Source organism: Phyllopteryx taeniolatus, chromosome 11 (assembly GCF_024500385.1).
Source record: "Phyllopteryx taeniolatus isolate TA_2022b chromosome 11, UOR_Ptae_1.2, whole genome shotgun sequence".
NCBI classification, from domain to species: Eukaryota; Metazoa; Chordata; class Actinopteri; order Syngnathiformes; family Syngnathidae; genus Phyllopteryx; species Phyllopteryx taeniolatus.
The window spans coordinates 11,202,427-11,215,177 of NC_084512.1; the positions used below are offsets into that span (position 1 = coordinate 11,202,427).

A 12,751-nucleotide genomic window follows, 5' to 3' on the forward strand; every position below is an offset into this window, starting at 1 on the left:
TAAATCCTCCACCCTGCCAGGCCTTTTGGCAGTTCCTCAACAGCCTCTCGGTTTGGTTTTGTCCCCCCTGTGTAGACAAGGACGAGCACGGTCCCATTTCTGAGGCCTGGGACGTGGACCCGAGCTTGATAACCAAACTCAAGGAGCAGTACAGAAAGGAGCGCAAGGGGAAAAAGGGGGTGAAGAGTAAGTCCTGCCAGGCGTCACTGCCTCCTTTCTTCTCTTTGCAGAGCCTCAGCCTTTCCTGAGTTCAGTCAAAAAGCTCCAATCAAATGCCCTTTACTTGGCTTTGCTCTGACCTATTTTTGTCTGTCATTTCATCCTGAATGGTTTCTGTCCTCTGTACTGCACAGTCCAATTTTGTCCCATCTTTCGTTTTACTCCTTTAATGCATGTTTTTCTGTCCCACTCATGTCACATAGATATCACCAAGTGATATTAAAGGTGATCCATCTGGCCATCAAGTCATCTCCACAGTCATGTTTTTGTCAGCACTGCAATCTGCAGTGATAACATCATTATCACCATTACCACCACCGCAGTCTGTCAGCCTTAATGCTGGTCTACAGTTGGAGCTCTTCACAATTGTCTCAACTCTCAGGCAAACACAATTGAGTCCTCATAGTTTACTTCACTGTGCAGTTTTTTTCTTACTGTGATTGAATAAAGAAATGAAGGCCAATCGCGTTCTATTTCATTTCATTCAATGCCACTTTTATTACTTATTTTCTTCTTTCCGAAAACTGATTAGTTTGGCTCTTCACTATGTGGCTGAGGAAAAAATTAAGTAGATGTGATTTTTAGCTGTAGGTCTGGCTTTGGACTTGCTTTGGGTGGTGCAATGTTAAAGGAGACGTATACTGCATTTTTGTCACAATTTAACATGTCTGTCACATGCTTTTGACTAGAAATTGACAATCAAGAATGATATCACACTTAACACACCCTATCTCTTGTTTTGCTGAAATTAGCCTGTTTTGAGGGGGTCGTCCTGTCCTACTTAAGTGAGCGCTTTTCCCCCTGCCCCATATACTTCAGGGCCATTACAGATTCTCATCTACAGAGTACAGTACCGATTCTGTTACCATGACGATCGGGGGAGAAGCTGGTGGGTTGAACGAGGCCAGCTGCTTCTACTTGCGGAGGCGGCGCGCGGATGTGGAAAAAATGTCGAACGTAAAGACAATGCATACATTAATTTGTCATTATGTAAATTAGGCCGGCACAGTGGACGACTGGTTAGCACAGCTGCCTCACAGTTCTGAGGACCGGGGTTCAAATCCTGGCCCCGCCTGTGTGGAGTTTGCATGTTCTCCCCGTGCCTGGGTGGGTTATCTCCGGGCACTCCGGTTTCCTCCCACATCCCAAAAACATGCGTGGTAGGTTGATTGAAGACTCTGCATTGCCCGTAGGTGTGAATGTGAGTCCGAATGGTTGTTTGTATGTGCCCTGCGATTAGCTGGCAACCAGTTCAAGGTGTACCGCGCCTCCCGCCCGAAGATAGCAGGGATAGGCTCCATAAGCCTGCAACCCTACTGAGGATAAGCGGTAAAGAAAATGGATTGATGGACTATGTAAATTAGCCCCACTGTTGCAATAAAGTCAGATTGGCTCCCTCACAGACACATTTTCAGATATTTTGGCAGATAAAAGATTTACTTGGTTATTTAATTTCAACACTTGATGGTTGGACAGACACTCCCTATACCCAACTGTTTATATACAAGCAATTTAAGTCATTTTTTATAGTATGTCCGTATTAACTAAAATCTATATCAATGTTTTTTTTTACTCCCATCTGCATGTCTACATTTATTGATAAAAGTGCCTCATCCACCTTCCTATCTCTTGACATGAGGAACGTGCTGCTGACTTCCATTCTATCTCTTGTATCTTTTCTGCGCGTCTTATTTTATTGCTTTTCAATTCTGCATTTCCCTCCTTCATATTGTTTCATTTCTTTCCGCACTACATTTTCACTCATGTCTCTTGTTAACATTCTTGATGGGATGCTTTAAACAGGACCCAATCGGTCCAAGCTCCAGGACATGCTGGCCAATCTGAGGGATGCGGAGGATGTGTCCCACATGCAGCCTCCATCTACCAACCAATCCCGATCCAATGTGGTGCGCTTCACCGAGCACGACGGCAACCGAACAGATGAAGGTCAGCAAGTCTTAATAAGTATTTTAGTTTCTACATGCCAGTTATGTCTCAGTCTGCCTGTAATTGTCTTCCCCATTGTGATGAATCTCCTCTCTGTTTATTTCCAGTGGAGGCGCTGACCTTCCCGCCCACTTCAGGGAAGTCGTTCATTATGGGCTCAGACGAGGCCATGGAGAGTGAGCTGGGCCTAGGCGAGCTGGCCGGGCTCACTGTAGCCAATGAGGCCGACAGCCTGGCGTACGATGTGAGTAGGAGGGAACCAAAAATCCCACAAGGCCATCATTCTGGATAGAACTATTTCTGAGAATGTGATGATTGAAGCTTAAAGTGAAACACACTGGCAGTGTTTGTCTAATATACAGCGATCACATCATATATCTGAAATTCACAAACATCTCAAGCTTCTGTTTTCGCTCTCAGAGAAATGGCTTTAATAGTCCATCAGTGGAAATGCTCTGAAAGTTTGTGTTCATGCGGTCAAGAAAATGCCCCTTTATTGTCACTTAGATGTATGTGGGGCTTTATCCACAGACTCCTTTCTTCTTGCTTTTTCTTTCTATACGGGAAAAATATAGCTACAGCAAACATGGCAAGCTGCTTTTCCCACGACAATCGCGGCTTGTCGTTTGTAGTTCAATAAAACAACAGGTGGTGCATCCATCCATCCATCAATCCATTTTCTTCCACTTATCCAAGGTCGTGTTGTGGGGGCAGTAGCATTAGCAGGGAAGCCCAGACGTCCCCCTCCCCTAAACGCTATTACCCCAAAGGAACACTAAGGGTTCGCGTTTTATTGTTGCAGCGAGTTGGGGATCGTCAGTGGCTGGCTTTATCTCATGTCAGTTTTACACAATCTGAAATTAAATTCCCTCTTTTTTTAGTCATTGAATTTTCACACTAACAAATACAATGGAAACATACTGTTGAAAGTTCTGACTAGAGTCTCTGTCCTTAGATTGGCAACAATAAAGATGCCATGAGAAAAACCTGGAATCCTAAATTTACGCTCCGAAGCCATTTTGACGGGATTCGGGCCCTGACCTTCCACCCCGTGGAGCCCGTCCTGGTCACTGCTTCAGAGGATCACACGCTCAAGATGTGGAATCTTCAAAAGACAACTCCAGCCAAAAAGTAAGAGAACATGACATGCTGGACCAAGACACACTCGTTCGTATATGTGAAGATGGTTTGTTTCCATTGGCTTGACTCGGTCATCTGCATGGAATTGTTCTCACTTATTAAAGTGATTTCGCAGCACAGCTCTGCCACACACCCACGCACAGTCTGCTGGGAGTCATTTGGAGTAAATGTTTCTGCATTGCTACAACTTGTTAATCTGCACTTATAATGTCATATAAATGAATATCACAGAACACAGTTTGGTGTGTAGTGGGAAATGAGTATTTTTTTGTCAGCAGGAGTACGTCTCTAGATGTGGAGCCAATCTACACGTTCAGGGCCCACAGGTACAAACCATGCTCCAAAACAAAAACATGTTTTTAGTGTTGATTGACGGACAAACGGCCTGACAGCTGATCATGCTGGAACCCACAGGGGAGCTGTGCTGAGTGTGGTCATGAGCAGCACTGGGGAGCAGTGTTTTAGTGGAGGAGTTGATGGCACCATCCAATGTTGGAACATGCCCAATCCCAACATCGACCCTTACGATTCCTACGGTAATGGAGGCAGTAATTTTGTTAGAAAAATGAATACGTTTGACAATAGAGCCTCGTGGATTAATTGAGATTGTGATGTGTGACAGACTCATCAGTGCTGCGTGGAGAGCTATGTGGACACACAGACTCCGTTTGGGGACTGGTGTACAGCATTGCACACCAGCGCCTTCTTTCCTGCTCGGCTGATGGGACTGTGAGACTGTGGGATGCCAACAGCACATCCCCCGCCCTCGCAGTATTCAATGAAAATAAAAGTAATCATTCGACTCCCGTAACTAAGAGTTATCCACAGCGACTGTCTGCTTTTGTGTAACCCTTGGGTGCTTATGTTTGCATCAGAGCTGGGAATTCCTTCCTCGGTGGACCTGGTGTGCAGTGAACCAGCTCACCTGGTTACATCCTTCACTAGTGGGGAGATTGGCCTCTTCAACATGGAGACAAGTCAACTTGTCCTCAGCCTGGAGTCCAGTGCGGAGCAAGGTCTGTTTGGAAATGGTATTAATGCACTTTTATTTATCAAAGCGGAACAATTTGGTCCCATTTTAACAGAATATAAATGTGTTGAGTTTGTCAACTTGCAAGACCTGGTTAATACTCATTTGATACTCTATTATATTAAAGTGTTGTTATTGGTACTTGATATCTCAATATGGGCCAAAAATATTATCTCTTTCTTCAGTACTGCTGAATTTATTCCCCCCACCATAGATTCTATTATTCAGAGGTATTTTCGTTAGTTTTGTGCTGACCTTTGTTTTGGAAAGTGACTGTTTTTTTGAATAACTATTAAAATACATGTACGGCAGGGGAAGTATGGCCCGCTCCGTTTAATATGGCCCACTGAACATTACCTTAAGAGTCCTGTAAAATTTTTGAAATGTTTGCCTTTTTTCCCTAAAAATGTTGTATGCATTTATCTAATAGAATAATTGGTAAATGTATTTATTGTAAATTGCAAGAGGTTACCATAGTAAGATGACTTTTGCCATCATCAACATGCATGTTGATGCACCGCTTTCTTACACTCATGCCATTTTCTTTATTTTACATTGTCATGTTAAATAGGTCTATATTTCCCTCTTTGATTGTATTTAAAATGTTACTAAATTAATCAAATTGTTTTAATACATAATTGGTGAATTATAACAAAATTAATTATAAGCATTACAATAAAAAAGGAGAATTAATTACCTTACAATATATATAGTATCATAAACAATTGAAGGATTTCTAGTGGCCATTTTTTTAGTTCCACACTAATGCGTCATTCTGTTGTTCACTAGGTCCTCCCATTCACATCAACAAGATCCTCAGCCACCCCACGCTGCCCATCACCATCACAGCACAGGAGGACAGACACATCAAGTTCTTCGACAACAACACTGGCAAACTGATACACTCAATGGTGGCCCACCTGGATGCTGTCACCAGTTTAGCTGTGGACCCCAATGGACTGTATCTCATGTCGGGAAGTGAGTATCTCAACTGGCGGTTAACACAAATAATCACATTCTGACAAGACTCACTGTCCATGACATACTGGATGTATTCTAACTCATTTAACTACATGAGAGGGGTGTAATATTAAACACCACTCAATAGGATACAGTGTAGCTGCACACCACTATAAGTGCAATCATTTCTGGCACAAAAAAAGAACCTTGTATTTATAAAGACAAAAATACTCAGTGGTCCTCAGATTACGATTGAGTCCTATTTCTACGGAGGCGAAATAACCCAAATTTGTAAGTCGTAATGCGCTCGAGTCTATCACTAACCTACACGAACACAGTGATAGTCATAATTACAGTAAATATTTGTATGAAAAACACTTCTAGGCCTCCAGGTTGGTACTCCAGTTTCCTCCCACATTCCCAAAACATGCATGTCAGGTTTATTGCAGACTCTAAATTGTCCATAGATGTGAATGGGTATGTTCTCTGTATGTGCCCTACGATTGGCTGGCTTCCATTGAAGGGTGTATCCTGGCCTCTCGCCCAGTCAGTTGGGATAGGCTCCAAAACACCCACGACCGAATGAGGATAACTGGTATATGTAAAATGGATAGCTAGATTTTTAATAATTGTTTTCACAAATTAATAATGATGCCTTTTGTGGAGTTTTCCCCCTCTGTTTTCTCTCTCAGAGAAATAGCTTTGATAGTCCATCAGTGGAAATGCTCTGAAAGTTTCTTCCACATTAAAAAAGAAAGAAAGAGAAAAAAAACCACACATTTTAGGTAATTGAATCTTACAAATTGCTCAGTGAGTGTGAATCCAACCCAGTCAGCCAGGATAGTCTCCAGCTCACCTGTGACCCTGAACAGGATAGGCGATGGAACATCTATGGATGGATCTACAACAAGATATAAAATATACAAATATGTATGAAATGAATAGATGTTTATAAAACAAATGCAGGGAAACGGCAATAACCTACTGTAAGTAGACTGGACAGAGGCAGCCTGGATGTAATTATCTGCAACCATGTACAAGTAGTTCCAGTAAGCAGACTCCACTTTTGAATGAATCTAAGAGACAGTTTACTTCTCTTGGTCCAGCTGAGCAGTGTTGTTGTTTTCCCCTTAGGCGAAAAAAGGAGTTGTCTACTTGCAAAATGGCTCTTATTCCTCCTAAGTGGACAGTGCCCTGCCGAGTAATTGAAACACAGCGTTTATTAAGAGTGGAGAGCATTATTTGAGGAAATAAAGTAGCTCTTGTACTGGATTTCATTAGATTCTGCAGTTGTGCACATAATAAAACTGGTCTGTGGCAAGATGAAACTGCACATTTTTCTTTCTCTATATCACAGTATATTCAGTTCTATATCACAGATTTTCACTTATGGTGGGGGGGGTCTGGAACGTAACCCACGCGATGGAGGGGGGTTTACTTTACACTCGACGTGCAACTCTAAATTGGGACATGATACTGTAAAAACATTTTTAAAAACAATCTTAAAAATTCGCAATATCAATGCTCACTGTATAGCGTCATTGTGGCGTGCCGTTTTCATGTTCCAATTGATGTTCTGTTGATTGTGACAATGTCTTCTCTTGACGCTCTCTTTTTCCAGGTCACGACTGCTCCATCCGTCTGTGGAACCTGGAGAGTAAAACCTGCATCCAGGAGTTCACGGCTCACCGAAAGAAGTTCGAGGAGTCCATTCACGATGTGGCTTTTCATCCGTCAAAATGCTACATCGCCAGCGCTGGGGCAGACGCTCTCGCCAAGGTGTTCGTATGACGCAGTGCAGAGTCTCTCCCCGTAGCCCCCTCCCCCCACTCCGCCTCCACTGATCAGGGACCAATTGAGGTACAGGAGGGGAATAGACCTTCAGGCACGGTCCAGTCCCACCCCCCACCGCCCACTGGTTTCCTGTCGGACTGACAGACACTGTAGCTGCATACAGGCTGGGGATCGCCACGTGAAGGTCGGGCTGGGAGAATTGTCCTCCTGCCCCACCCCCCTCATCTAGCATCCAGGCAGGCCTGGATGTGACCGCTCACAGCGCCCTACAGCAACTCAGACTTCACCTCCACAGCCAGGAGGCTCAGGGCAAGTGTGAAAAAAGTGTGAGGAGTGAAGAAACACTGTTCCAAGCCGCTTTTTTGCTCCCCGACGTCAGCCCGCATCCCTCAGGCCTTTTCCTCCCCATCAACGGACCCCTTACAAGACCAGGTTTTGTGTTGTCAGTTCAGATTTACTTCTCCTTTGCTTCCCGGACTGACTCCGCTTGCTGGCCTGCCTTGGTTTTTCATTTTTAAAACACTTGTTGACAAATGTGCCTTTGCTTTAAAAGGCCTTGGAAATGTTATTTTAACAAGCTTGTTTTGGGGGAGTGGGGAGGGAGGGACCAGCAGAAAAACGGATCTGGTTGCCACAGTGTTGCTGATTTTAACATTGGATGTAAAATGACAAATGCTTATAATAAACAAAATATATATTATTCAGTCTTAAAATTAACTGTGCAGAGTGAGTTTGAGTGCTCCTTTTTGATTGTATTTGGGGAATCAGTTTTGTGTTTTTCCAGGCAAAGCTGGTAGTGTGATGCAAAGCAGATACACTATATGATCTGTTTGTTAGATTATTGTACACTTGACAAGTAAGATTAGCGTACAAACATTTGTGTCTAAACTACACAATTTGGTTATACTATTATAATTCAAAGTTGGTTATTGATGTCCATTTTAGGAATAACTAATTGATTTTAGCAAGTTTGCTCTTGTTGCAATTGAATGGCTTGTACTGTTTGTAGTCCCCTCCCCCCACCGGACATGCTTGATTACGTGATGTGTCATGTCCACATATTGACAGTAGTCCAGTGTTTAGCAGGACCTTAGTGCAGTACTCTAGGACTCTTTGAAATAACACGTTCACCATCTAACACAGAGTGAGGTGACATTTCCTGCAACTTCTAATCCTACTGTAAACTGTGAGGAGACGATCCTAGAGTTTGAATCAAATGAAAGGAGTGCAGCATCCAACGAGCCATTTTCTCAGTCACTGGTTTGTAAATCAAAGCAATGTTCAAAAATAAAACCTGCTGTAAACTATTAACTTGGCTATGATGTCTGTCATTTTCATGTAACCTGTTGAACACATTCCCAAAACAGTTCATTTTCTTTATTTTATCAAAACTTGCAAAAAAAAAACCAAAAAAAACTATTGTGAGGAAATGCTTTGATCTGAATATGTACAAATAGGGAGACGATCATAAATACTCTTTAGACAAAAGATGTTTAAAATCAACCAAACTGTTAAGGAAATAATTCATGCAGTGCACGTAAGCCTCATTCCAACAACCTTTCCTGCCAACACAGTACAAGAAAAAGTCTGCGAAAGGAACCAACACAGTGTCACTACTAACAAATCTCTTCTGTTACAAAGAAAATGCACCACTTCAGAAAAAGCGCAAAGTAGCCACAAGAGGAAGTGCCGTGTGTACCAAAAGTCTACTTTTCTTTCTGGAAGAACCACATCCCAATAAGATACTGTAGCTTTACATTTTGGTACCATATGCAAAAAATACAGTTTGCCTTAACGATGCTTCACAGACTACACTGGTATGCATCCCCATACAATAATATCATGGAAAGTTCATTTCAGTTCAATGCAAAAAGTCAAACTCATATTCTGAAAATAACAGCTACAGAAATCCCCAATTTAACCATCACAAGGGATTAGAATATTACCAAAGAAACAATCAAAATGAGTTTTAATATAAAAATTAGATGGGAGCTAGCCTTATTCAATTTATTTCAATTTTCCTGTTTAATGAATATATATGACTTTCACTTTTTGAATTGAACTACTGGCAGATTAAAATGCACTTGTACAGATCATTTGATAGTGTTATTAAAGCAGGATCAGTAACTTGTAGTTTCGAGTATAGAAGTGAGAAATATTTTAGTAAAAAACAGTACACAAAGGTGGCCCTAAAGATTACCATAGATTTGTCATCGCAGCACAAAGAAGACGGCGTTTTATAATAAAGGATAAAGCTGGGAGGGTTTCTGGCAACTTGTCTCAAACTACTATTTTGTTTGTGCACTATAGCTGAATAGTTCATTTTATATTGATTGAATTGAGTAATACTGTTCTTAAAAGCTGAATAGAGAGCGGTACATCATTTTGATCCATTAACAGGATTAGGAAAATGCTGCTTTCTTCATGCAGTGAAAAGACAACAAGTAGCACATACTGTATAAATCTTTATCATTAGCACCACTGGTAGATTTGGGAACAAAAACTGATTCTCAAAGATTTGTTCTGTGGTGAACCCACGATCCTCACCTAAATGAACACTCCCCCTCTTTTCCAATACGGGGAGCTGCAGCTAATGTGGCACATGTGGCCAATAGCAAGAGTAAATTTACAGTCAGTGTTATGTCAGGACAGCCCGACACGATCCGCCACTTCGACACTCGTCCTCAGTTTCTTGGCTGGGAGTTGAACTCTTGGCAAATGTTTTGGGTGATTTTGGACACAAATTTGTACAGGTTGTCAAACTCGTCCACAAAGAAGGAGTGCTCCTTGTCGGGGTCGGTGGCAATGTACTCTAGCTCATCCTGGGCGGCCCAGGCGATGCCGACGGAGTAGGCGATCACACCTGGAACACAGGGGAAAGAGTCACACACAGGCCTCACACATGCACACCGAATGATATCAGTACACGATTGTGGTCTGATTTTAGCACCAACTCAAGGAAAACACTCCCAGTTAAACTATACAGCGTGTGTGTGTATATATGTATATATACACACACACACCGGACATAACGCGTCACGGAGTTATTGGGGAAAACAAAAAGGCGGCGGGATATGTCTCTATATCAACGAAAAATGGTGTACTGACGTCACGGAGCTCAGCACACACTCCAGCCCAGATTTAGAGTCGCTGTTTTGGAACTGTAAGCCATTCTACTCGCCTCGTGAGTTTGGGTCTTTCATTCTCGCCAGTGCTTACGTTCCTCCTCAAGCTAACACGAATCCCATCCCGCACTGCTAACGCTCGCTGAACAAGTAAATGAAATGGGGGAAAAAACACCCAGACTCACCCCTCATTATTCTTGGGGACTTTAACAAAGCTAAACTCAACCACGAACTCCTTAAATACAAGCAGCACATCGACTGTCCTACCAGGGAAAATAACATTTTAGACCACTAGTATACTCCGCTAAATAACGCATACCGTGCCATACCTCGTGCAGCTCTAGCCTCGTCTGATCACTGCTTAATTCACTTCGTACCAACATACAAGCAAGAACTTAAATGCACGAAGCCAACGGTGAAAACAGTGAAAAAAACTCCATAGAAACTCCATGCAAACTCCATAGAAAAAGGCCGGAGCCAAGATTCCAACCCAGAACCTCAGAACTGTGAGGCAGACGTGCTGAGCACTAAATCACTGTGCTGGCCTCAATTCTTTTGGAGTTGATTTTAAATAGAACACAATTATCTTTGTGGTCCACAGGACCAATTTGTGTTCAAATTGTTCTGGATAAGCAAACCTCTCCACCACCTAGAAGTGATCCCAACTGAGACCACCTCTTGAAGTAGTAGGTTATCTTCCCCTGTGCTCTTTCAGAGTGCAATTACACTTAACTGGACAGCTGAACAGGACCAAGTAGAAAAATGTGAATCTGACAAATGCTTTCTAGACTTGAAACTGGTTTATGTGTAGATTCTCAGTCATCCAGGTCATGGAAATCCCTAAAGGATGAATCGAGGACTGGACTGTTCTTGTTTGTTGAAGACGTTTAACCTTTAATCCAAAAGGCTTCTTCAATTCTACATTTTACTTCTTCGGTTCTACATTTTATTTCTTGAGTTCTACATTTTAGATGTTTCCCTATTTATGTTTGCGTACCGATCGGCCGTTCACCTTCTTGGTGGCAAAAAACGACTCATTCGTGGCCACTCTTCCCATGGAACGAGACAATCTTTGAGGGAGATGTCAAGACATTGTTGTAAACAGATGAGAAGTGATAGCGTAATCTGTAAACCTAATCTTCTCAGCCTTTCTACTGTAGATCAACATAGATTCTTTCACACATCTTTCAAACCGCTGGTCCTCTCTGTCCAGTATTTGGACATTATTATCTTCAGACAAAACAAATCCAGACAACAACAACCCTATTATGACCAACCCCAGGGGACACACCCAACAGAGATATAAATAGGGAGACTCCACATTTAAATGTAGAACTGAAGAAGCCTTATGGATCAAAGCTAAAACTTTTTCTTCAACAAACAGGTACAGTTGCCTCGATTATAGCTTTGCAGACTTGAAACTGGCCTTCACCTTGACTATGGACAGCCAATGCAGGGGCTCTAACATCATCATAGGAGCGTCCGTCTGTGATAACAATCATAATTTTGCGTTTGTTGGGCTTGGACTTGCTGAAGAGCTGCTCGGCTGCGTAAGTGATGGCAGCTCCCGTGCTGGTGCCTCCGCTCCAGTAGTTGATGCGTTTGATGGCGTTGAGCAGCTCGGCCTTGGTGTTGTGCTGGCCGAAGGCGAACTCCAGCCTCTGCTCATAGGTGTACTGCACGGCGCCCACTCGCGTGTCCGTGTCGGAGATCTCGAACTCCCGCGTGATGTTGGCCACAAACTGGAGCACCGTGCGGAAGTTGCCAGTACCCACGCTGCTGGAGCCGTCGATGACGAAGGCGATGTCGTTGGCGTTGAGGCAGGTTTTGCTGCAAACCAGTCGGTCTGTGTCGCACACTCGTTTCACCAGAGGCTGCACTGTTTTCCTCAGAGCGAACCAGCTGGACACGGGCAAGGAGAAGAAGCCGTTTGTGCGACACACAGCCTGCGGGACCGCAAGACACAATGGTTTCATGAAATGGTCCAAATGAAGTTCAGGCACAACTTTCTAACGATGGCATTGTTTGGAATATTTGGCTTTCGGGATAAACCTACGGTAAAATGCCCTTTATAGGCGAACTTATTTCGACTTGAACTTTATTTGACCAGTAGAATTTTGAATGTCCTACTTCAATGTTTCAGTACATTTCCATATTTTAGTTTTCTGTAACAAGGAGCATAATGGCAAACTTCACAATAGGTGTTTGATCCATGAAGTGACCAATACATGACACTCTGAAATGTTGTGTATCAAAAGTACTAGTGGTATGGTGAGTACCCAAGAGTGAATGCTGGTACTGGTATCGGTCTGGAAAAAAGTGGTATCAAAAATCCCTAGGAACATCTCAAGGCACAGAAATGTCAGAAATTTATACACAAATTTACTTGAGCAGTGTGAAATCTTGGACTGTTTAGTTGAACACAAAGCTGATGTACTTGCAGGAAGCCATGACTTATTCCGTTATATGAACTGCAAACGATGGATTCACAGATTCACTGTACCTTCCTGCCATCTAGTGGAGGAGGAATTAATTG

General features: G+C 42.8%; 2 protein-coding genes and 1 long non-coding RNA gene across 12 annotated transcripts in view; 1 reads left to right on the forward strand and 2 right to left on the reverse strand.

The window, feature by feature from the left end:
• LOC133485683 (striatin-like) overlaps positions 1–8,401 on the forward strand; it is a 36,196-nt gene extending 27,795 nt beyond the window's left edge. Inside the window, exons 8-17 of one of the 6 annotated variants that reach the window (XM_061789802.1) lie at positions 76–186; positions 2,023–2,166; positions 2,274–2,410; positions 3,122–3,297; positions 3,582–3,632; positions 3,721–3,842; positions 3,929–4,096; positions 4,182–4,337; positions 5,126–5,314; positions 6,918–8,401. In XM_061789802.1, coding sequence (XP_061645786.1) covers positions 76–186; positions 2,023–2,166; positions 2,274–2,410; positions 3,122–3,297; positions 3,582–3,632; positions 3,721–3,842; positions 3,929–4,096; positions 4,182–4,337; positions 5,126–5,314; positions 6,918–7,087 — 1,424 coding nt within the window. In that variant the 3' untranslated portion in view covers positions 7,088–8,401. The remainder of the gene's footprint in view (positions 1–75; positions 187–2,022; positions 2,167–2,273; positions 2,411–3,121; positions 3,298–3,581; positions 3,633–3,720; positions 3,843–3,928; positions 4,097–4,181; positions 4,338–5,125; positions 5,315–6,917) is intronic. The other 5 variants (XM_061789803.1, XM_061789805.1, XM_061789806.1 and 2 more) reach the window with 5 other exon arrangements.
• On the reverse strand, positions 6,067–6,931 carry LOC133485687 (uncharacterized). The gene is made up of 3 exons (XR_009790755.1): positions 6,826–6,931; positions 6,282–6,490; positions 6,067–6,197 (listed from the first exon to the last, which is right to left on the reverse strand). It is a non-coding gene; the product is annotated as an uncharacterized LOC133485687 (long non-coding RNA).
• Positions 8,402–8,452: 51 nt separating the features above from the next.
• The window catches only part of vit (vitrin), a 28,819-nt gene continuing 24,520 nt past the window's right edge, over positions 8,453–12,751 (reverse strand). For all 5 annotated transcript variants that reach the window (XM_061789800.1, XM_061789797.1, XM_061789798.1 and 2 more), the window contains 2 exons: positions 11,648–12,161; positions 8,453–9,953 (listed from right to left, as the gene is read on the reverse strand). In XM_061789800.1, coding sequence (XP_061645784.1) covers positions 9,775–9,953; positions 11,648–12,161 — 693 coding nt within the window. In that variant the 3' untranslated portion in view covers positions 8,453–9,774. The remainder of the gene's footprint in view (positions 9,954–11,647; positions 12,162–12,751) is intronic.